General features: G+C 48.9%; 2 protein-coding genes across 4 annotated transcripts; one reads left to right on the forward strand and one right to left on the reverse strand.

The window, feature by feature from the left end:
- The first annotated feature begins 5403 nt into the window (after positions 1-5403).
- LOC115341919 (gonadotropin-releasing hormone II receptor-like) lies at positions 5404-13910 on the forward strand. Of its 3 annotated transcripts, none has more exons than XM_030015530.2 (4): positions 5404-5813; positions 7075-7587; positions 8152-8353; positions 8623-13910. In XM_030015530.2, exons 2-4 carry the CDS (start codon positions 7081-7083, stop codon positions 9030-9032), a joined length of 1119 nt encoding a protein of 372 aa, XP_029871390.1. In that variant the 5' UTR covers positions 5404-5813; positions 7075-7080; the 3' UTR covers positions 9033-13910. The 3 variants fall into 3 exon arrangements, with proteins under 3 accessions (XP_029871390.1, XP_029871391.1, XP_029871389.1); XM_030015531.2 differs by having other exon boundaries at positions 7078-7587; XM_030015529.1 differs by lacking the exon at positions 5404-5813 and adding an exon at positions 6075-6161.
- Positions 13911-15163: 1253 nt separating this feature from the next.
- On the reverse strand, positions 15164-20871 carry PARP16 (poly(ADP-ribose) polymerase family member 16). The gene is made up of 6 exons (XM_030015532.1): positions 20570-20871; positions 19734-19871; positions 18729-18935; positions 17414-17585; positions 16499-16640; positions 15164-15874 (listed from the first exon to the last, which is right to left on the reverse strand). The coding sequence occupies exons 1-6, from the start codon at positions 20771-20773 to the stop codon at positions 15730-15732; spliced, it is 1008 nt and encodes a 335-aa protein (XP_029871392.1). The 5' UTR covers positions 20774-20871; the 3' UTR covers positions 15164-15729.
- Between the last annotated feature and the right edge of the window lie 1753 nt (positions 20872-22624).

Raw genomic sequence — 22624 nt, forward strand, 5'->3', positions numbered from 1 at the left:
TGGCAGGGACTCCTTGTTGAACCATGTGTGAATTTATTTCAGGTGAATTATTGCACTGAGCAACGTGGAGCTGGGGTAATTGGGGCCGATCTGCCTTCCAGTTTCGGCTCTGAAAGAGTTTGCCAGCATCCGTGCTCGCAAAAGAGGATGTGGAAACACCTCCCCTTCCCAGAGCACCTGTGGTCATGGGGGCGACCAGAGCCATGAAATATCTCACGACCTCATGCATCGTGCCGAGGGCATGCTTGGAAAAACCAGTCTCTGCCGAGCTAATTCCAGCACTGCCGGGATTCCCCCTGGGACAGTCGTGGCCATATCAGTTTTTGCTGGAGGGTAAATGTGCATTTGCTGGCAGCGCAGGCAGAGTTGTTCAGTGGGGGCCAAGCTCTGCCAGAGGGAAGGGCTGGCAGCCTCCCAGTGTGAGCGCCTTGGACCGGCTGAGATGAAAACCACCACCGGCAGCAGGTTGGGAAGGCGGCACGGGAGATAAGCCCTTCCTGAGAGAAACTCTGTGCAATGCTCCCAGCATCAGATCAAGTGCTGCCTCCCAGAAACATCTCCCGGGAGGCCAAATCTGGCCGGGGGCAGATGTCAGCACCAATGCTTATCCCGAGGGACACCAGGGTCCTGCAGTCCCAGGGCTCAGCCAGGAGCAGGCTTCTTGCAGGAGGGTAAAAACAGGGTGGTGGAGCAGAAATTATATTCCTCCAGCTCATTTAATTCAGCATTAATGGCATCTCTCCCCAGCGAGCCACTGATCCTTTCCTAAAAGCAGTCATGTCCTGCATAAAGCTCATCCAAGGGTGTTTTTAAGCCTCAAAAACTGCTTGGAGATACGAAGTGCAGGGGAAAGAGGTGCCAGGGGAGGTTTTCTCTGCTTCTCGCTCCTGCAAGCCCTAGGTAACACTACCAAGGGTCCCATGGGGCTTTCAGCTTTCCCCACATCTCACCTCTCCCCCAGTGAAATGGAGGAAACTAGCCCTTGAATCTGGCCCATGTTTGGGAAGGAGCATCCAAAGGGAGCACTGAAATATGACCTTGGGGCACACAGTCCATTTTGGAAGCATGGAGAGAGGAAGATATTTGATGTTTGGAGCAATGCAATGGGCAGGTCCCACTGGGAGTAAAAAAAAGCGGAGGATCAAAGAGGGCACGAAAGGCAAAGACAAGGAGAGCAACTAAAACCCATCCAAAAACAAGGGCAAAATTGTTCACATCCACAGGTTAGTCACAATGAAAATATTGGGATTTCATAATTTCTTCCAGCTCAAGAAAAATACCCAGTTAGGGCAGTGAAAGCCCTGGCCGGGTCAGTGCGTGCCAGAGCCGAAGGGGACCCACAGCCCCTCCATCGATCCCATGGGTGATTTTCCTGGTTTACTGGGGACAGGAGCATCATGGGACTGGGGTCCTGGGTGAGACTTCCCAAATAAATCCCCCTGGCTGGGGTTTCCAGGGCAAGGAAGCGAAGCTGCTGTGGGAAAGATGAACTGTGGGTGGAACGGCGATGCACGCATCCAGGTTGTATCATTTGGCGGTGAGCAGACTGGGCTCGGCACCAAAGATCACCACATTTTCTGGAGCTTGACCTCAGGGTCTGGTCTAGGGTGATAAATTCACCCTTATCTCTTGTCTACTTTAGAGATGGGGAATGGGGATTTTGCTGTGGTTAAGATCTTCTGGTGAAAGACGGAGGAAAGACCACGAGAGCTGCTGCTCCGTGTGGGAAGATGTAAGTTTGGGAAACCTCTGGGAATGATGCTTGGGACATCTGGGCTCCCCTGCCAGTGGGGTCCTTGTCCTTTACAACATCCTGGCTGGGTCCATGGCTTGGACGTCCAGCATGATGTGCTGGGCTCAGCAACACCAGGAGCACCAGCCAGGGTATTAAAAGATGGGAATTGCAGCAGGTTTGAGCATCAAGTGCATGTTTTTCTCAGCACTGCGGTCCAATGGCATGGTACCCCCTGGAGAAGGGCTTTTATCAGCGAGGTCTCTAGCAAGGTTTCAATATATGAAGCCAAATCAGAAACAGCATGTTATTTCACTAAGAAACAGTCCAAAGACACAGTGTGCCAAGATATTGAGCCCAGTGGGCAGGAGAGATCGTTCCCTCTGCTTTAAACAAGGACTTTTAGGAGGGGGACGGGATGACCCAGATTATCCCCACAAGGGACAGCAATTATCGTCCCTCTTGGCAGGCTTGGCAGAGCAGCCAGGGCCGGGTGAGCAGGCGGAATGAGATGTTGGTTTATCCCCAGCGACTGCTGCGCTTTCGTCCTCTGCCTGTTGCTGCAAAGGTTTCAGGGAATTTAGGGTGATGCCCCACTACGGACAGGTCCGTGGCATACAGTCAGAGGCGGCACTGCACTGCATGCAGCCCCAGTGCTGGTTTTTTAATGAGAAGGTCGAAAACTGGGAGCTTCACAACCACTTGACTTGTGAACTTTGGGTAAGAAGAGAAGCTGTTCCAGAGGTGAGCTCATTTCTAACCCCGGGAAATGACTTCATGGACGCTGGTATTTACTCACAAAAACACTGCATGTCAGATGTCCCTGACTAGACTTTCTGTTTCGAGTCCAGTATGAGACAAAAATTTCCTTGGATGAGCTGCTCCTGAGACAATTCAAGGTTTGGAGGAGGAGAAGAAGAATTGGAGGAAAAAAAAATCAGCACTAAAAACTCTGAAATCACGAGTGTTTTCTGAGCAAAGGGGAATTTTTGGACAGCCAGCCCCGCAGAAGCACCTGCTTGGGGTGAGGGTGCTGGGGGTGAGGGCGCAGGTGATGAGTGCTGCTGTGGGATGGCTCTACTCAAAGAAGAACAATCATTACCTCCCCATAAAGCCCAGCAGCAGGAGTTTCTGTCAGAGGTGAAAAGACAAGTTTTTCTCTTTTTTGCGAAGCCAAGACCCTGGCGGTGATTTATTAGGATAAACGGCAGCAGGTTCCCTGCCCGGCATTTGCACTAGGTTAATAGAAATTATATCCTGTGCTGCTTTCCCTGCATGAGATCCCAATTTATACAGGAAGTCAGAAGGAAAAATACAGCACTTGCATTCTTGTTAAAGGTTCGCTCGTGCAAAAATTGCCACTGGGGCTGTACTACCTGGTGTGGCTTTCTGGTTTCTGGTTTCTCCAGCATCCCAGGATGATCTGTATGGATTCAAAGAGAAAAGTCCTGTTTGGGGATGCCTGGAGATGCTCTGACTCCCTGTGACCCAGCGCTGGGCTGCAGCTCCAGGCATGTACTGGGGCAACATCCCAAAAGGAGGGGATTTCGGAAAGAGCCGAGCCGGGTTGTATGGAAACAAGCCCTGCCTGCCAGCACTGTTTCCTAATCCTGGGGACCAAAACCCTCTGATCGTTAAACCAGCGTTCAGAGATTCAGCTGAAGGCTGCTGAGCAGACAACATCCAAGCTGACCTTTGAGGAGACAAGCAAAAAAAAAAAAAAAAAGAAAACACAAGGGGGTTACTGTGCAAATGCTGGAGAAAAATAGTCATTTTAGTAAGGGACCCCACCCTTAAAAGAAGACTTATTGCTAATGCATGCCCAGGACATTTCTGCGTGATGGCATGCTAAAAAAATCCTCTCTGAGCAGGGACCAAAGGCTTTGTTGTCGCATGAGTGAGGCTTACAGTTCTCAAGAAAAATCCTGTCCCTCTCTTGCATCATACAGTCGGGGACGGAAAGGACATTTCTAGACAAAAAGGCAGCCAGCCGGGAAGGAGGACAAACAGGGAATACATTCCTGACTTGCTATTTAATTGCTTTAGTGCAGGTGCAAAGAGCTAAATGAAAGGAAAAATAAGGATGAGCATGTGGGGCCGAATTAATCTCGGCTTTAACCAGGAGGCTAATGCAAGAAGGAGGCAGCTGCTATAATAAATGGGCTTCCACCCAACTTCTTTGTGGTTTCTGTGCTTTTTTTTCCCCCAGGGACCAGGCTCACTCCTGCGGCACCAGCGGGTGATGCACTCACCAGGTAAGGAGGTGATGGGGACGTCACTTTCTGCGTGGCAGGGGTGGCTCGTGCTTGCTGAGCTCCTGCCCTCCCGCTCTGCCCACCGTGGCTTTGGGGTTTCAGCCAGGCTCTGGCAGGACCGGGGTGGCTGGTATTCCCCTCCGGAGGGATGTCGTTGATGCCAGCTGTTAAACAGCTTTGAAACTGGGTCTTGGCAGGACAATGTCCCTTCACTCTCAGCTTGTGAGACCGCATTTTGGGTGGAGGGCTGGCAGTGCCAGGGGTGGGCCTGCTTTTCTCTTTCCCTTCAGATATAAAGCACTTTGAATGCATAAATTGCCCTCTGTGGCTCTGAGCAGAGTTTCCAGCCTGGTCTCCTTCAGCAGTTAAATAAGTGCAATGGAGGGTTTAGGGGACTCCGATGGACTGTGATGCCTCAAGGGCTGACATGGTCCAGCGGCTGCAGCATCTCTTGGGTCTCAGGAGCTGGTCTCTCTGCCACACAATTTGACTCTTAAACCCACAAAGGGGAAAAAAATCCTCCTTTTTTGCTGTGCCCAGAAGGAATCCTGCAAGCAGAGCAGCCTCAAAGACAGTGCAACCCCTGCCTCAGAGCTCAGGCATTTCCTCCCAAAAATAAGTAGGAATAGGTTTAATGATGGAAACCCTCCTATCCCAGAAAGTGAACCTCATCCTCTTGGGGAACAATGCGGAGCCACCACTGCCAGCCTGGGACTGGCTCAGCTGCGGTCCTGCTGTAAGCTGTGTACTTCTTAATTTAATAGACCGGGAGATGTGAAGGTTTGCTTGCATGTAATTAAAATCCCTGCGATGCCCCTGGGAGCCTGCGTGCCGGCACTGGCCCCAGCAGGGCTTGGGGCTGGCCCTCTGTCATCCCCACAGCTCTTTTACTTTCACTGGTCAGAGGAGCAGGGTGTCCTCGGTTTCCCTCCCTGCCCTTGCATTGCACATCGTATTTTTTAAGCCCTTGTGAGCTCTTTGTCCATCCCAGGGTTTCGCACCGCACATCAAGCTCTCACTGCGTTATGCTGAAAGAAATACAAAAAAGAACAAGGTGGGACCTGATAGAGTGCAGAAAAAACTGTGTATTCATTAAAATGGCAAAATGACCTAAGTTTCTCCTTATTAATTCCCTCCTTACAGCATTTCCAGTCCAGGCACGTACCTGTGTTCATCCATGATGCTCCCACAGACATGTGTGGTCCAGGAGCATCGCTGGGGCGTGTGTGTGTGTCTGTGCGTGCTGCGAGTCTCCTGGTTGTCTGAGCAACAGGACGTTCATCACTAACTCCAGGGATAATTAACTCATTTTCCTGTATTTATAGAAATCCAATGCAGGGAGTGTTGGCACTTATCCTTGATGGGGCCACATTTGGCCACAACGTCTTGAATTTTGGCCATTTCTTGCAATACGGTGGCTTTGTCATCATCCCTGCTGCTTGCTCATTAAGCCTGAAATCGGGCAGCTCATTAAGCCCGCAAGGGCAGAGGTACCGGCCCCCGCCCAGGGGTGAAACACCCGCAGCTGCCTGAGCCGGGCTGCCTGTGGGTGTCCACCTCCGCGTGTCCCGCTCCTGGTTTGCCAGTGCAGGGGATGTTTGCATCAGCGTTGCCATCTCCAGATGCCTGCATACGCTTGGGCTAAAAACAGCGTAGCTCCCGGCTTAGCCGCCAGCAAGGGGAAATTTTGCTGCTTCAAGGGGTTTGTTGCAGGAATGTGATGCAAAGACGCGCTGGAGCATCCTGACTTGGCACCGCGGCGGTGGGAGACCTGTGGGGAAAGACAAGGAGCATCTTTAGTCGGTGTCAGGGCATGCGTATGTCAGGTACGTTCCCATCAGCTGGGACAAATCCAGACCTCGACATGGGTTTCCCCTTGTTTCTCCCAGACAGCCAGCAAGCAGCTCAGTACTTTTAAATTGCTTTTTCTCTTTGCTGCTTGCTTGTTGGGTTGGTCTTTGGGGAAGGAGGAGGGTGAAGGCAGTAAGGGGGCTCGGTCTCAGGGGCTTGGGGTGCAGGTGGTGGGGCTGGAGGAGGGCAGCTTGCTGCAAGGTGTCGGCATCTCCATCCTGCAGAGCTGGGGAGACAGACTGGATCTCTGCTGCTTGTGTTATTTGTGCAAAGGTGGGGAATGCTTTATTTTGGTATCAGCAAACCAGAAGGTGCTTGAAATGGTAAGTGACATACCCTACCTGTGGCTGGGACTATTAACAGCTCGTGTCCCCAAGAGTTGGAAGTATTTGCCCTTGAAACGTGAGTTGTCCCCAAGCTGGTTGTGCTCAGGCAAAAAGGGCAATTAAATCAAGCCATGGGGGACCACCACGCTGCTCATCACCCCTAACCACCTCCTGCATGGGTGTGTTTCTACCTTCACCTCCTCCTCCTGCTTTGCCTCCTGAAGGCAAAGGGACAGAGGTGTTGAGCTTGTGCTGCCTGGGTCCTGGGAAGGTCCAGGCTCCTAAATGCCACCATGATCCTCTCGCAAGAGCTGCTGTCTGCCCCCGGACAGCGTGGGATCCCCCTTCTCCCCTCCTGGCCACCCCCAGGTGCTCCCACCCACAGCCCCAGATCTGGTGCTGGAGATGGAGGTGGATCATTAGGGTTTAACACACTAATGGAAAGTGCTGTGAGGTTTCTAAAAATCTGAGCCCTGCTTGCAAAGCCCCTTTGGAAGGGATGAGTCCTTGAACTGAGCATGGCTGCCCCAGCACAGGCTCAGCCGGCTCCTGTGCGACCCATTCCCAGCCAGGCACTGGCAGGCAGCGGCTTGTCCTGTGGTCCTAGCCACCGGTCCCGCTTTCCAGCTGCTCAACCGACTCGCAAAGAGCTAAAAATATATGTCTGTGTGAGCAATCACTATAGCTACGGCAGGGGTTAGCCAAAGAGGGCAGCCGGGCAGTGTCACCGCAACCAGGAGGTGCGGCGGCTCGGCAAAACGAGCAACGTGGAGGGGACACGCAGGGACAGGCACGTTGCTGCTGGCGCCTCTGGTGCAGGTCCTACCATATCCCCATTTCTCCTTATATTGAAGCTGCAGCACACGACACAGCACCTAAGAGGGTGTTCACTTTGCCGCTTGCATTTCAGCAGGGGATGACTGACGAGCAGCTCCCCGCATCTCCCCACCACCCCACCATGGAGAGGGATGCCAATGTCTCAGTCTCTGGCTGCCCCGAGCACTGGGTCGAGCCCCAGTTCACGCAAGCGGCAAGGGTCCGCGTGATCGTCACAGCCATCTTCTTCTTGCTGGCGGTGGGCAGCAATGTGGCAGTGCTCGGCAGCCTGCTGAGGAAGGGGAGGAAGTCCCACGTGCGGCCGCTGATCCTCAGCCTGGCGCTGGCTGACCTGCTAGTGACGGTGGCGGTGATGCCCTTGGACGTGGCATGGAATGTGACAGTACAGTGGTATGGTGGGGACCTCTCCTGCAAGTTCTTCAACTTCCTCAAGCTCTTTGCCATGTACGCGGCCGCCCTGGTGCTGGTGGTCATCAGCCTGGACCGGCATGCGGCCGTCCTCCACCCCTTCTCCCGTGCTCGCCGCCGCAATGGGCTCCTGCTCCGCGCTGCCTGGGCCAGCAGCGTGCTCCTGGCTTCACCCCAGGTAGGGCTCGGTGCCTTCCCCACATGGTTTGCCCAGGCTGAGGTGGTTTTGCAGCAGGGTTTCTCCATGCCGGCAGCCCCCACAAGTCCATCCCGATCCATGGGGTCCACCACCACCAGCTTGGTTTTGCTGAGCGAAGCAGTGTTTTTGCTGTGTTGGGTGCTCAGTGCTGCTTTGCACCTTCCTTATAGCACCCATTCATTGCAATGCCATCAGCGTGTTACGCTAAGGGCTGGGAAAAAATTGTGTCCACTATAATTTGCATGCACATGGCTATCCTCTCCTAAAAATGCATCACTGGGCCACTGCAAAACACGTTGGAGTGGACCAAGACAAACCCAGGCCTTTCCTGACCAAAATAACATGTGGTATGGCCAAAAAATGGGATTTCACAGATGGCAGATCCCATCCGTCCTGGCCATATCCATGAGTTAGGCGCCTAGAGCACCTCTCCCAGTACAACAGCAGCAAGAAGGTGCTCTCCATGCACAGCCAGGAGCATCTGTAGGATGTGGTGCCCTGTTCCAAAGCCTTTTAAAGTTATTATTTTGTTCTCCATTTCAGCTTTTCCTCTTTCACCTGCACACGGTACCGGGAGGGAACTTCACCCAGTGTGTTACTCACGGGAGCTTCCGAGCGCACTGGGAGGAAACCGTCTACAACATGTTCACCTTCACCACCCTCTACATCACCCCCCTGAGCGTCATGATTGTTTGCTACATCCGGATCATTTGGGAGATCAGTAAGCAGCTAAAGATCAACAAAGGTAAGCAGGTTCCAGACCTTTAGTGTCCACCATGACTTTATGACTGACCCTGCTCCAGCCTGGAGCGTTGGATATCTGCCCTTTGAAGGGTAACTCAACTGAGGTGCTTGACACAGACTTCTTGACCCCCCTCTTTGCTGTCTTCTGCTTCCTGTGGACCACGGGCCAGACCATGAGATGGTCTCCCCTTTCTGGCAGAAGCACAGTTATGGATGGTTATGTTCTGGTTTTCTCCCATCTCCAGCTATCCTTTTGACTCTCCCTGGCAGGTTTGATAAGAAATCAAAATGACCACATCTCCAAGGCACGTATGAAGACTCTCAAGATGACCATAGTGATTGTTGCCACCTTCATCATCTGCTGGACCCCATACTACCTCCTGGGCTTGTGGTACTGGTTCCAGCCAGCCATGATCCAGAAGATGCCAGAGTATGTCAACCACAGCTTCTTTCTCTTTGGCTTGCTGCACACATGCACCGACCCTGTCATTTACGGACTGTACACCCCCTCTTTTCGGGAGGACGTGCAGTTGTGTCTCAGGGGCATTGAAACAGCCATTACCAGGCACGAAAAACACCAACCTGTCTCAGTCTCGGAGAAGAACATCAAGGATGGTGCTGTAAATGGTGGGGTGGTATCAGGGGGCTCCAACGGGACAACTGTCAACACGGTCTGCTGAAGAGATGTACCCAAAAGGAGATGGGAGGCACAGCTTTGGGGGCTGCTTTGTCCCATAGGATCATTCTGGAGACTGTTGTAAGGAGGTTTGCTACCCAGCTTTAGTGGGTGAGGGTCTCTGGCCACAAAACGGGAAAGCATCTCCTGACTGTACTCAGGGTGAAAAACATTTAGGGGTATTTATGGTCATTCCTCCGTATTTTGGCAGCCCCATAATAACTAGAAACTCATCCTTTTTGTACTCTACGCATGCTCTAGCCCTGATTCTGGGATCAAGCATCTGCCACACTTCCAGCATCAACCCCTGGGAGGAGACATGCCGTCTCCTCTGTGGTCCAGGGCCATGTCCGGTGGGGTGGCCAGTCTTCAAGTGCCCTTTGCACCTACACCCAGGTGCGGGGCTGCATGGATGCACGGCGCTAAGTGGTGTCACCCTGAGAGGCTGCAAAGGTGCGATCAAAGGCTTTTAGTCCATTTTCTCCACCCATTGTAGGAAAAGCTCTCCGAAAATTTCGGATCTCCTGGCTCAGAGCCTGTCTGGTTCTCCCACAGCTGTGTGTCAAGGCCTGGGAAGGATATAAATCTTTGGGGAGTGACTAATGCAGGGGCACTAGTCCCCCTGGGCATGGTGGGGAGTGAGGAGGTGCTGCGGGGATGGAGGGGCTCAGGCAAGAGGGGTGTGAAGAACCACAGTGGGATGGGATGGGACTCCTTCTCCCTTTTGGAGACAGCCAGAAGGGAAAACAGTCCCTGCTGCCTTGTTCTGGCGTGCAGGGGGTGGTACAGACACATCCTTACACAGCACCTCTCTGGAACACAGGGTTGACCAGGAGAGACAGTATTTGGGGTAACCACAGAGTGAGAACCAGACCCAACGCTGCCCAGCCCCTCTTGACTGTCTCTGTCCCCATGTCCCAGGGCACGAGCTGGCAGGTTACAGACCATGCGCTGAGCTGTCCCCATATTTGCTTTGCCCTAAGTGCTTGACCCAATGCCAGCAACCCGTCTCTGCCCTGAGCAGGGTGGGTGCATCCACCCTGCAGGTGATGCCTGGGATGTCCCAATGAGGAAGGTGATGGGAAGCACCTGTGGGTGGAGGGGCCCATCAGCACATATGGATGCCAGGTGGGTGGTGATGGCCTTGGGCTACACTGCATGAGCAAGGGAGGCTGTTGGAGGGATCAGCTGAGCTGTGGTGAGTAAAATGGACCTTTTGCTTTTCACCAAGGTGCCAGAAGTTGCTTGTGAAGGGTGGAGGCCTCTTCTCTGGGTGTGGGTTGAAGAGATGGGTTTATTCAACTGTGTTGTTCCTTTCTGTGTAACTAGAAATTGTGGATTATTTCTTTGTTTGTTCTCTGCTGATTGTTATTAAATGCATTTTTTGCTTTTGAAGAGAAATTTAGTTTTGAGCCAGGTGGGGTTGTTGGGGTTTTTTTTTTTGCTTTTGTGAAATCTTTGGCCAGATTAGGAGCTCTGGACTTGGCAGGAGGCAGTTCCCTGAGCATTTTTGTGGCCACTGCAGCTTTGAATGAGCATCTGGACTTTATCAAGATGAAAGAGCTTTGTTTTAAAAACAACTTTTGACTTGCTGTGGTTGCATGTGTAGGGAAGCTGGGAGATGCCTCCCTCCAAGAAAGCAAATCCCCTTTGGGCACCGAGGGGGCTTTCTTGCCCCTGTCTCCAAGAGGGAATGGATCCCCGTCAGTCAGAAAGGATCTGCACTGGTTTCCCATTGACCCAACTAATAAATTATTAAAACTGGGGGGGGTGGTAAGTAGTCCTTGCAGGTTGGCTGAGACTGGGCGATGAGGATACAGGAAGCCATGGTGCTCAGGGTGATGCCGAGCTGTACATGGGTGTTGAATGCTTGCCTTTCCCCATGCTAACTATCATTTATGCTAAACATGCTGCTCAAGGAGAAAAAAATTCAATTAGAGCTGCAGGAGCCCAGACCGACTGGTGGGGATTAGTGTGAGCCCTTTAGGAAGGATCCAAACTCCAATGAGATGCGTAATTGCCATTTGGCTTTCCTGGGCTTGTTCTGCTCAAGGTTAATTACGCAACGCTAACGGGAGCAGGGCTCGCTGCTGCCAGGCTGGCTTGGCTTGACTGGTGCAAAAAAGAGTTTCTTGTAAGGTGATGGGAATGACTTGTGGTAGGGGAAGCTAATTTATTCACCAGACACTCATTTGGTCTCTCTGTTTATATTACTGATGATTGCTAATGGGAGGTAGAAATTGAAGGTGTGTTGGTTTTCTGGCAAGCCTCAAATAAGCAGGAATGTGTCTTTAATCTCCTGAAAACTTTCCTCATCTGCTTTCTGCTGAATGAGAGAGAACAGGTCCAGTGTTGTTCACACACTTAAGGCTACTTGTCCTCTCTTGCACAGCAGCAGGAGAGCTCAGAGACCTTCTCCCAGGAGCAAGAAGCACTTTTTCCCTTGTGGGTGGGACCCACCACCTTTACACCCCACAGGCACAGTGAGAGGGCAGAAGCAGGTTTGGTTTTAGGTGAAGAGTAGGAAAATTGGGATGCTGGCAAGGATACATACCTTGGTCCTTGGGGGAAGCACGGCACATCCCCTGGGATGCTTGCAGGCACTCCAGCGCTGCTCCTTCTGCCCGCCTCTTGATACCTTCCCTCCTGTTGCTGGTGCTGACATTTTGGGAAGCCTGGAGTGTGGGCAAGGTGCCCAGAGTGACAGCTTTTATAATAGAAGGAAAATATCACTAGAAAAGCGTGCTGCCAAGCCGTGTGCCCAACGTATGCAGGAAGGGGGAGTGAGGAGGTGGGCAGCACCTCCGCAGGGGAGCTGGGGCAGGTGTTTTCTGCGTCACTGGGGTTCGACCTGGGTCTGGGTCCTGCCGGAGATGGACCGAAGCCCGGGCCTGGTTTGGATGTCCCCGCATTTCTGATTCTGCAGTTCTTAATCAGTTTGTACTTTAGAAAGAAAAAGATTTTTGCATCACTCATCAGGAGAGTGAAAACTGGAGCCTCGCTCCTCCCTGCCCTGTGGATGGTCCTGCTTTCTGTGGTGGTTCCCTCTCCCCCCACATTGTCTCAAACCCCCTGGTCTCCAACAGCACCTGCCCTCCTCAGCTGGCTCCTGAGATCTCTCCACATATATATAAAAAATATCTATATATAAAAAAAACCCTTATATTTTTTTATATATAATCTATTTCCCCTTATGGGAGGCAAATTCTCCCACTTCCCCAAAATCTGCCTATTCCCCCTGGGAAACACCAGCTGCCACGCTTCTCCTTGCAGTCACAGCAGGATCAGTTTGTCTGACTCAGTAACAGTTCCTTAATATTCACCACAGTAATGCAACGAACATATTAATAAGCACAGGTAGCTCTATATTTTACAACTCCTCGACCTCACCCTGGGCTGCCCACTTCAGACACAGCGGTCCTTTGTTTGGGAGGAAATTCTGATTCATTCCCCATTAGCATTTTTATAGTACTGTGCATGTTCAAAGAGCCAGGCAAGTGGCTTAAGAGGTTAACGCGAACCTTGGGTTAATTCATAATATTGTTAGTTACTCAGCACAATACTTGCATTAATCCAGCTGACTGCACCTCGCCACGGTGGGAAACACATGCTGGAATCAGCAGGGAGCGCAGAAAACAAGCGTGGGAGTAGGATATTAAGTATTTTGCTGGCCTGCTAAGGTAGAATCTGAGCACCTTAAATGTATTTATTCTCCCACTGCCTTTGAGGACAGCGTTGCCTCGCTGCACAGATGTCAAGCTGAAGCACCGAGGAGGCTGTGCCCTGCATCCCTGCGTGCCTGGGAGCGTGAGGGATGGGGCTACGAGCCCTGCGAGGGGCACTTGAGACGTCCCGAGGGCGCTTGAGACGTCCATCAGGACTCAGCCCCCACCTGCAGACACCTCTTTCTTCTGGGTCTATTTAAACTGTTCAAAGCAGAAAAAGCTGATTTTTTTTTTTTTTCCTTTGATACCTGCTGATTTAATTGCAGTGCTGGACTGCATGTGTCTGCTGTGAGAGCCCCTGCAATACTTTTCTCTCTGGGGCTATAGCCTGGAGCAGCTGGTGCAGAAGATCAGCTTGGGAACTAGCTCCCTACACGGATGCTATTGCCCCACACTTGGGAAGAGAGCTCAGCTGAATGGCTTAAAGGCAAAATAAAAGCCCAGGCAGACATTAGGAGATAGTGCTGAACGGTTGCTATGCATTCATTCCCTCTGCTTACTCTTCAGAAACTTTCCTATGCAAAGAAACCCTAAGAAGAGAGCCTCAAAACCCTGCTGCGTTCCTCCCCATCTGTTCCTTTCGTCTGACTTGTGGACTCCGGGTTTGCGCATTTCCCTGCAGTGCAAACAGCCAGCCAGCCCCCAACTGCTGCCTAACCTCCTCCTTTTCCAAAGGGCCCCCGGTAGCCCATCTGTTCCGAAAGATGTTTCATTTGCAGACATACAAGCCTTTTAACAACACAATACCCTTTAGATAGCGTCAAATATGTCTAGGTTTTCTGGCTGGTTTTACCCTAAACTGACACATATATGGCCCAACATTGTATGTAACATGATGAGGTGGACCAAAAATGGGCAAATATTCCCAAGAACCCCATGCATGTCTCAAACCCCAAGTTTCTGAATTGGAATATCAAGGAGTAAACTACTATAAAGTAGTTGAGTCTGTTGTGCAATAAATTGTTAGTTTATGTATATCTTAATTGCAAATCAACGCCATAATTAGCATGTACATTTCTTGGGCTGAGGTAACGCAATATGCTTCAACAGTGAGCATTATTAACGGACTGTAAAAGGCAATGGGGAATTGGATTATAATGTTCTTGTTTTGCAAGCTGTATGGTGAATAAATAAATTTGTTCTGGCAGCAAAATTAACTGGAATAAATGCTTCTAGCTCCATCCACCAAGAAGACAGGCTGCTGTAAATGAACTTGTTCTCAGCCTTGAGTTAGAAAACCTGATTACCAGGTCATTATTTCTGGCAATTAGGTACCAGAACATCATCAGAGAAAGAAGAATATTTTCTTTGAAATATTTAATGAGTAAGGTAGTAATCATAGACTCATTTGCTGGAAATATGTGATGAGATTTTTTTTTTTTTTTTTTTTTGTGGTTAGGGTTCACTGTGCAATGAAAACCTGCATTTATCAAGTCTATTACTGAAAGCTACACTGCAAGCTTGGACTGTGGCACATATCTAGCTTTTCTTTGCCTGCAATCCCTGGGCTCTTCATCAGGTTTATGCCATGCCCAGTCACTAATCAGAGGACAGTCCTTTGCTCCTTTTTCAGTTTCAGGTAGTTGTAGGTTGCTTTGTAACAACAGCAAATGCAAAGGACTTGGACAGGAAGGGGAGAGTGTTGCCTTGTTTATGTTGCACGACTAACTTGTGCATACCTGTATGTGTGTTTTCAAACAAACCCCCAAAATGCCCTTCTTCAAGATCATTCTTCTCATACTGAATCTAAAATGTAACACTATACCAGCTACTAGAAAGAAAATTAACTCTATCCTAGCCAAAACCAGGACAGAGATACTGAGGTTTTACACACCAGCATTAAGCCAAAGCACTTTGCAAACAGCGTTAACAGCCACGGTTCTGGCCATAGAAAACTCCACCTCTTTGTGAGAACTTAGTGTGGCCAGTCTTATCTTACAGACATGTAGTATTGTGCACAGTTTGTCACGTGGAGGCCTAAGTGAAGCCTACATGAAGTTAGCTGTCCTACAAATGTTCACAGACATAAAATACAACCCTACCAGTTCTGCTGCCATTTTACTCCATTTCTTACAACTGTTTCAGGAAATAGTTGCCAAGTTACTGTTAGTTAGTCCATTTGTTCAATACAGGTAAAAATGTTGAACCAGATCCCAAAATCCAGGCAGCCCCAACCCCCAAAAGCCTGTCAGGTGGCAGCATAAGTGGAACCCTTCACCCTCCCTTTTCTTGGTGCAGAAAATACAAGTGGAAGGCAATTTGATAGGAATAATCCTTATTCAGTATCGATGCTGAAGGGCCTGAGTTTGTCTGATCTGCACACTAACCAAGGACAAGATAGATCATGGCTGAGAGCACAAACCTTACAGATGTTTTATGGGGTGGGGAAAAAAAACCATACTAGAAACCATTTAACTTGTTCCATTTTGGTTGCTGTTTTATTTCTTGTTGTTTTCTTACAATCACTATGCTCAAATATAAAAATTCCTGGCCAAAGCCAAAGTTAGTTTTAGAAGTGATCCCATCTGCATTGATACATGCTAAACATCACTAAATTCAGTTTCTGAAAACAAACTGGTAAGACTCCCTACAGGTTGCTTTGCCTTACATACAGAAAAATCCTCCTTTCCAACTTGTACAAACATACCTCAGTTTGACAGAAAATAGTTACACCTGAGTGTTTCCATGCTTAGTTTTCATTAATTTTAAATAACTTTTTCCCCTGGACCCTTAACAATTGGTTCATGCTAAGCTGCACCATTGTGATCCTCTTCAGCTGTACTGGGCATCCTCATGAATCGCAGGAACACAGAAATAAGAATAAATGGAAAGTTGCCATGAGGATAATATGTTGGTGACAGAACTGGAAAGCTCCAGTCACCTTTATTTCCAGAGCTCTGGAACAGATGCAGTGCATTGCAGATTGGCTATTATTAAGGCACGTGGTGAAAATAACAGTTTATCATCTCCGGCAATTCATCTCTCCGAGTCAAACATTCTGTGCCAGTAGTAGACAAAGGCTGGCGAGTTGCTGGCCCCTATCACTATTAGCAGCAGTAGGTACAGCATCATCATTACAGCAAAACGGTGGGTGTAAAACCAGGAAGATTGACTAGAAGGCCTGAAAAGGGAAAAGTACATGAATTCTGTCAGAGATGCGTGAATACCTTGGCAAAGAGTGTCTTAGGTTTTGTTATTTTAAACTGTTAAGCTAATGCAATAAAACCAGACAGTTGTTCCACAATCTCTGTAACTAACAAAGCCTGATTCCCCACCTCTTTTTGCTAAGTCTCTGTGCACAATCCTGTCCTTTCTCCCCATGTTTGTATCTTTCTCTGTGGTTTGGAGCTGTAACTGCCTAGCCTGTACACCCATGTTGACTAGCTGGGTGAATGCTGCCACTTAGGATAGATAAGGGCAGGGTTAAAACTGCTCTAGTTTTAAGAGCTGCAGTCATCAGTTTTACCCTTTGCTTCCTGCCACAAACAGATTATTAGAGCTCTCAAAGATACTAAGTGCTTACACGTCTGGTGAAAAAAATATATTTAGCTGAGCCTGGGAGCCTCAAAGACTGAGACAGAGGTAACATGATGGTGTAAGCCTTACTTCCACAGGAAACAGGCTAAAACCAAATTCTGGCAGTGCAGCATATCTTTCTTGCTTGTTTTCTGTTGTTTTTCAAAAATGAGATGCGTTTATCTGGCTGTTATAGCACGCTCATCAATCTAGATAGCTGAACTCTTACCTCCTATGCTGTTTCTGTGAATATACTAGTAAGTATTTAACTCGTAAAAGCTGATTGTTTGTGACAACGAAGTATTTCTGTGGTACATCACCCCCTTCGCTGTTTTTCACTCTTGCTCTTTTTCTGTCTATTTCTTTTGAATCTGAATGGCAAGAGAAAAGAAGAGGTCTTTGGGGGAACAGAAAAGCAAAAAAAAGATGCACTTCAAGTAACTGTAAAAAAGCAACCAACCAACCCCTGCACCCCCCTGCCCCGCTCCCACAAGAGTGGGAATGAGATAACCAAAGACCTACTCTTGGTATTCCCCTGAATCCCTGAGCATCCAAGAATAGACTGAAAAGTTTGCTTGAGGCTATACCACTCCTAGTCATCCTTGGTATGGGTGGCATTATGGCCCAGACCAGGATGATAAGGAGGCGGGTCTCCCATGCAGTGCTTGAGGACCTGCTAATATTAACAGGGAAACAAAAACAACATTGAAGGACTGACTGAGCCCTGCAAGCAGGAAGCAATCAAAGGAGAAGGACAATCTGAGCAGAGGCTTCCTAGACATCTAATAAAGCTCATTATTGATACATTTGTGATGCTTCTGTTCCACCATCACAGGTGAAATGATCAGGCATTATGGAACATGATTTTATCATGTTACTGAAACTAGGAAAAACAAATGATGCCACCAAAATATTTTCTACCCCTTAAATATACTATTTTAAGAGAAGCTTCACAGACAACAAGGCTGTTGTGCATTTGCTGAGGGGTCAATCAGAAAACGAGTCTGTAGCCAGTTTCTGCTGAAGGGTATCCATGCTCCATATACTGCACTGTTTATATGACAGCATATACGCACAAAGCTGAAATATGAGAAGTGCTAAGTAAGAGGTGAACTGCACATAGTTATTACTGCAATAGACTCACCTTTCTTTTTCACCTGACATTTTACATCTGGGTGGTCAATGATCTCGCAAACAGCTACACAGCTAAGGATAGAGCCCAATGCACTCCGTTGCCAACCAAGACCATGCGGGCTATAAAGGAGAGCCAGACTCAGGTCACTGGTAAGATACGTACCTTCACCAAACAGGGATGTCTGAAACAGAGCAGAAATATATCCTAAAATCCTGTAGTGCAAACTATAAAAAACATACAAGTGTTTATTACTTTCAGACTGGCAGTTCTCTTTCTGAAGGTAAATTAAGAAAGGCTTTTCTGACCCGTGTTGGGCCTGGTCCATGCACTGTTTTTGTCCTGGCACAACTTCCTCGGGGTGGGGCAGCTGCCCTCTCCCATCCCTCAAATTAGCTGCTTGGCACAGCCCTTGGTGTGGACAGATTCATGCCTTCCCGGATTTGGATTTAGTTTGCCAGCATAAGTATTTTATATCAACATGACTGCACTGCTGTTAGAGGCATTTCACTGATTTATTGAGACTGCCATCATTCAAATAGCCAACCTCCACAAACAAGGCAATGCTTTACTCGCATTTAAATCCATGCTTTACTAGAAAAGAGGGAATTACTTCTCAGTTGTGAATTCCTTTCAAATATTAACTGTTTTAATAACTTTGAATCACAGGATTTGCCACACTGGCTAAAATTATTAATCCAGTAAGTCCACTGTACCTGATAAGCCATTAGTTATAAGGAACGTGGGGGAAAAACATAGTCCAGGTTGACTGGAAGGTTAAGCAGCTGCTGTGTAAAGCTGCGTTACGGATGACACAAAAAGCCAGGAGTCCCAACTGCCTTTCCGCGGAAATCGGAAGAGGTGCAAATCCTATGGGATGTCTCCCTTAACCAGGCCATTTAAAGAAGGCTCCATTTGCAAATAGCACCTAAAACTTAGTTGATCTAAACTTGAGGCCAGGCAGAAAGAGAGACTCTCTACATTGTCTGGGCCACTATCCTCCTCCTCTGTGCACAGGCACTTTCCAGCTGCAGGCTGTCAGATAGGCCAGTATTTTCAGAGGCGTTACACTTCCTTACAAAGAAGCAAAGGATAGCCATAATTCATCACACCAGAGAAAAGGGTTTTGTGCTGCTTCCAGTTTTGACCTTCAGGCTGCACTAGAAAATCCAACACAACCATCCACAAAGGCCTACACTGAAGTGAAAACAGCAGTATAAGATCATCAGCACATTTCATATCCCTAAAGGAATTCGGGCCTATTTTTAAAAAGTGTCACTAGCTGCAAGTGACCAACAGAAGATGGTGCCAACACCAGGAGCCTCACCCTGTTCAAATGGCAGTGCAGGCCGTTGTGCAGTATGGAATGGAAGTTCTCGAGGCGGCTCCCGTGGAAGGCATAGATGAGGTCTCGCTCTCCCTTGGTCTCGGCAAACTTGGTATTCATTTGATCACAATACACGATCTCAAAGAGGTAGTCCGGAGCAGGAACCACAGCCCCAGACATGCCTGTGAGTTCTTGGATCTTCTCGTACTTAAAAACAGGAAGGAATATGAGTGTTGGTATATGCCCTTAGATTACTCACTGGAAATTTTGCCTACCGTGCCTTAGTCTTTCACGTTGCCTTATGTGTTTTGATTATGCTTTCTGTGTTAGAATTCAATACTGTCACAATTCAGAAGGAGTAAGTGGACAGTAAAAATTTTGATGGTTTCTTGCTATCAAAGATAAATCCTAATTCTTCTTTCCAGAAAAAACCCTGAATTGTGATTATGAATTAACTGGTGATGTAAGGGCAATATCAAAATTCTACTTTGGCTACTACGACGATATATTCATCAGCTAATCTTGGAAGAGGCAAAAAAGTGAAAACAGAAGTTGTTTTCATCTTGCTACTAATCTCTCAAACTATTTTGATCCCCATTACAAAAGTACCTCAGTGGCTCTCAACCTTTCCATTTTTGGGGCAGTATGCAGAAGTACAAAGTTGTCTTTCTCAGTGAGAAGCAGGACCTAGGTCCATGACACCTGAGTTGGACTATCTTGGTCTAGAACATGCATGTGTATATGCTACGTTAATAGGAGTAACCAACTACAATCACTGCCCATCATCAACTACTGACAGTGATAACTTTCTTCCAACCAGTGTTCCTGAAAATTTTATTTAAAAAACAAACAACCCTCTCTATATACAGAAAAAAATGCATTCATGTTGAACTGTCAAGCTGTCACAATAACCAACTAACTTCCAGCAGGAGGAAATAATCTCTGAAGTGCAAGTTTGCCTTAAAAGACAAATTCTAATCAAGACTTTCAGAATTCAAAACTTACCTCCTGTTTCTTAGTACTTTGTATCATGAAGACCTTAGATGACAAAATCCAACTAAACAAATCCCAGGCCCTTTTCTCTGTGTTTGGAACAGACTCCAGAAGTTCTTTGAGGCTTGGTAGAGCGTTGGTATCTGCAAGCTAACAAGACAGGCATTTAGTACAAGCTCCTTATTTTCATTATGATTAAAGAGAGACCTCTAGTGAAAGCAAAACAATATTTCACCCTAATAAGTTGTAAACTGAAAAACAGTTTCTGTTCTGACATATTAACACTTGTATCCAGTTTGTGGGAAAGTTTGTCACTCATCCTAACAACAAATACCAGACAAGTCATAAAATATTTGTGTTTACCAACAATATCTGTAAGGTACACACAAGAATAATCAAGCAAGCTCCTGAAAGAAAACAACCTGTCACAATACAGGATGTGCAGAGTCGGATAAACACAGGGGGGCTGTTCAGGCCGTGTAAAATACAAACCCTTCAAAATTGATCTGAATTTCACGTAGGGCAAGCTCTTAAAACGCTTTGTATCCCAGCACGGGATTTGGAAGTTTTCACGTGTGGGTTTATTGGTCAGAATCCCAAATGTACCTTAAAACCTGGATTCCGTGACCGGATAAACAATTCATTCTGCTCTATTCATAACCCCGAGGCGCCGCTGCCCTCACCTCAGAGAACAACCTCGCCGTCTCCCCCAGAACGGCCCAGGCACGTTCGGCCTGGGCTCCCCCCCCTATCTAGCCCTTTCACAAGGCCGCTTCCTCACTCCAGAGGCAGAACACCCCGTTCCCGGTTCGGATATACACCCCCGGGCCGGGGGCACTGGCACTCACCAGCCCCTCGAAGTCCTTGGTGTCGCCGCCCGCGTAGCGGCCCGGGAAGGGCCTCAGCGCCGAGTCGCGCTTGTAGCTCTGCAGCGCGGCGGCGAAGAGGCTGCACCGCAGGTCGGCGGCCAGCGGGTCCCTCCCCGCCGCCTCCCTGACGCGGGAGGCCGCCTCGCCGGGGCCGGGGCCGGGGCCGGGGCCGGGCGGTGGCATGCCCGGCGGGGGCTGCCGAGCGGCGGCCGCTCCGAGAAGGCGAGAGCTCCCGCCCGGGCGGCGTCGCCCCTTCCGCCTCGCCGCCGTGCGGCCGCTTTTCCCCGCCCCGCGCCGCTCCGGCGCTCTCCTGCCTTGCACGGTCGCGCTGCTGGGGCCGCAACGGCGGCGGCTGTGCCCGTTCCTCGGGGACGGGGAGGAGGGAGGCTTGGGGGAATGGCGCCTTCCCCTCGGGAAGAGACCGGGGCGGGGGGGGGGGGGGGGGGTGCGGAATGGCGCCTTCCTCTAAGGTAGAGATCTGGAGACGGGTACGGGGTGGGGGGAGATGGCGCCTTTCCCTCAGGTAGAGACCTGGAGAGGGTACAGGGGGGAAATGGCGCCTTCCCCTCAGCAGAAGACCGGGACGGGTCTGTGGCCCGTGGGGCAGGGAGGTGGAGGGTGAGCCCAGCCCTTTGTACCCGCAACACCAGTGCGTCGTGACCTCGAGGCAGGGGACGGCGGCGGCGTGCTGGGATGGGAGTTGCACGGTGGCCCTGTCAGCCAGCTTGTGCCCTGTCCCCTGCACAGCGTCGGGACGGTCCCAGGCCCTCGTCCTCGGCTGCTGGGGCACAGCAGATGCGAACTCCCAGCTTGGGCATTGCATTCATGTGAACCAGCAGCGCTGGTTAGTCAGAACGGTCATCCAGGGAGACCGCTTTCTGTGTAAAGTTTGGATTTATGTAGCTCTGATTTTAACGGACTTACGTGATAGTAAGTCAAAAGCATGTAGATGCCGTTACTCCTTAGCAGTTCCCTTTAATCCAAGCTTGTAGCCTCGAAGAATGAATCCAGCTCTGTTCGAATCATCTCCCACAGGCTGGTCTTGCAGAATTAAGCGGTAGGAGTTTACTTTTTAATTGAACCTCTTACCAGTGGTTTCACCAGGTTGCATTCGCTACATTGCCTGAGACTGGGGCTAAGTCTTCCTCTCTGAAATACCGGCACAGTGTTAGTGCTGTGAAGCATCTCTCCAGTTCCAAGATGTATTAGAAGTCACCATTGGCAGGGTGGAGGTCTCCTCAGCCCAAACTCTGTTGCTCTCCTGAGTGCAAGTTACTTTGACCAATTTTGGAAATGTATAGCCATATTAGATGTCTTCTCACATCTTTCTTGGTTTCCTCATTCAGGAGGGGTGTTGCACATATCCATGGAGTGACTGATAGAGGCGCTGCACATGTAGACTATTGCAGATGCTCGGAACAACGTTAAGGTCACTTGTGGATACCTGTTACTGGGCTCTCATCTCACAACTGGATCTCCAGAGATTGCTGGAGCTGCAATTTGCAGCCTTACTTATAGCGAACAGGAACACCAGCTGCATTAAATACTGTCTAAGGGCAAACTGGTATCAAAGCAAACAGAATGGGAACTTCATTCCCAAGTGCAGAGCTCATATTCTTACTCACCCACTTGAATGGCTCTGGAGTATAAGGAGGTTTCGTAATTCTGGATAGAACCAGATAGATGTAGACTGTGCACAGTTACATTAAATTGAAAATGATTTCACAACGACGTACATAAATCGAATTGAGTTATAGGTTTGTTTACTTGCTTTTTACCGTTTTATCAAAAATGCATCTTTCAATAACAGCTGCATGAACAAGCCTGCAATATGAAGCCATCAATTCTAGGACAGCACAAATAATACTTGCTTGGGTCTGACATATTTAATGGCAACATGTAGACAAAATGATTTTAAAGGTACCTTTGGTTTAGGTTACCAAATTTACTAGATATCTATACATGTTTTTATCTTTAAAACATTATCCATCCTGTGAGGTCCATGCTATTTTTTCCTTCTTGACATACTGGTAA

This window comes from Aquila chrysaetos, chromosome 5 (assembly GCF_900496995.4).
Source record: "Aquila chrysaetos chrysaetos chromosome 5, bAquChr1.4, whole genome shotgun sequence".
Lineage (NCBI taxonomy): Eukaryota > Metazoa > Chordata > Aves > Accipitriformes > Accipitridae > Aquila > Aquila chrysaetos.

Coding starts and splice junctions, on each gene's coding strand:
- LOC115341919 (XM_030015529.1), top strand. Junction 7,588..8,151: donor TGCTCCTGGCTTCACCCCAG/GTAGGGCTCGGT, acceptor TCTCCATTTCAG/CTTTTCCTCTTTCACCTGCA. Junction 8,354..8,622: donor GCAGCTAAAGATCAACAAAG/GTAAGCAGGTTC, acceptor TCTCCCTGGCAG/GTTTGATAAGAAATCAAAAT.
- PARP16 (XM_030015532.1), bottom strand. CDS start 20,773: ATGCCACCGCCCGGCCCCGGCCCCGGCCCCGGCCCCGGCGAGGCGGCC. Junction 19,872..20,569: donor CCAAGGACTTCGAGGGGCTG/GTGAGTGCCAGT, acceptor CTGTCTTGTTAG/CTTGCAGATACCAACGCTCT. Junction 15,875..16,498: donor TCACAGAAACAGCATAGGAG/GTAAGAGTTCAG, acceptor TTCCCTTTTCAG/GCCTTCTAGTCAATCTTCCT.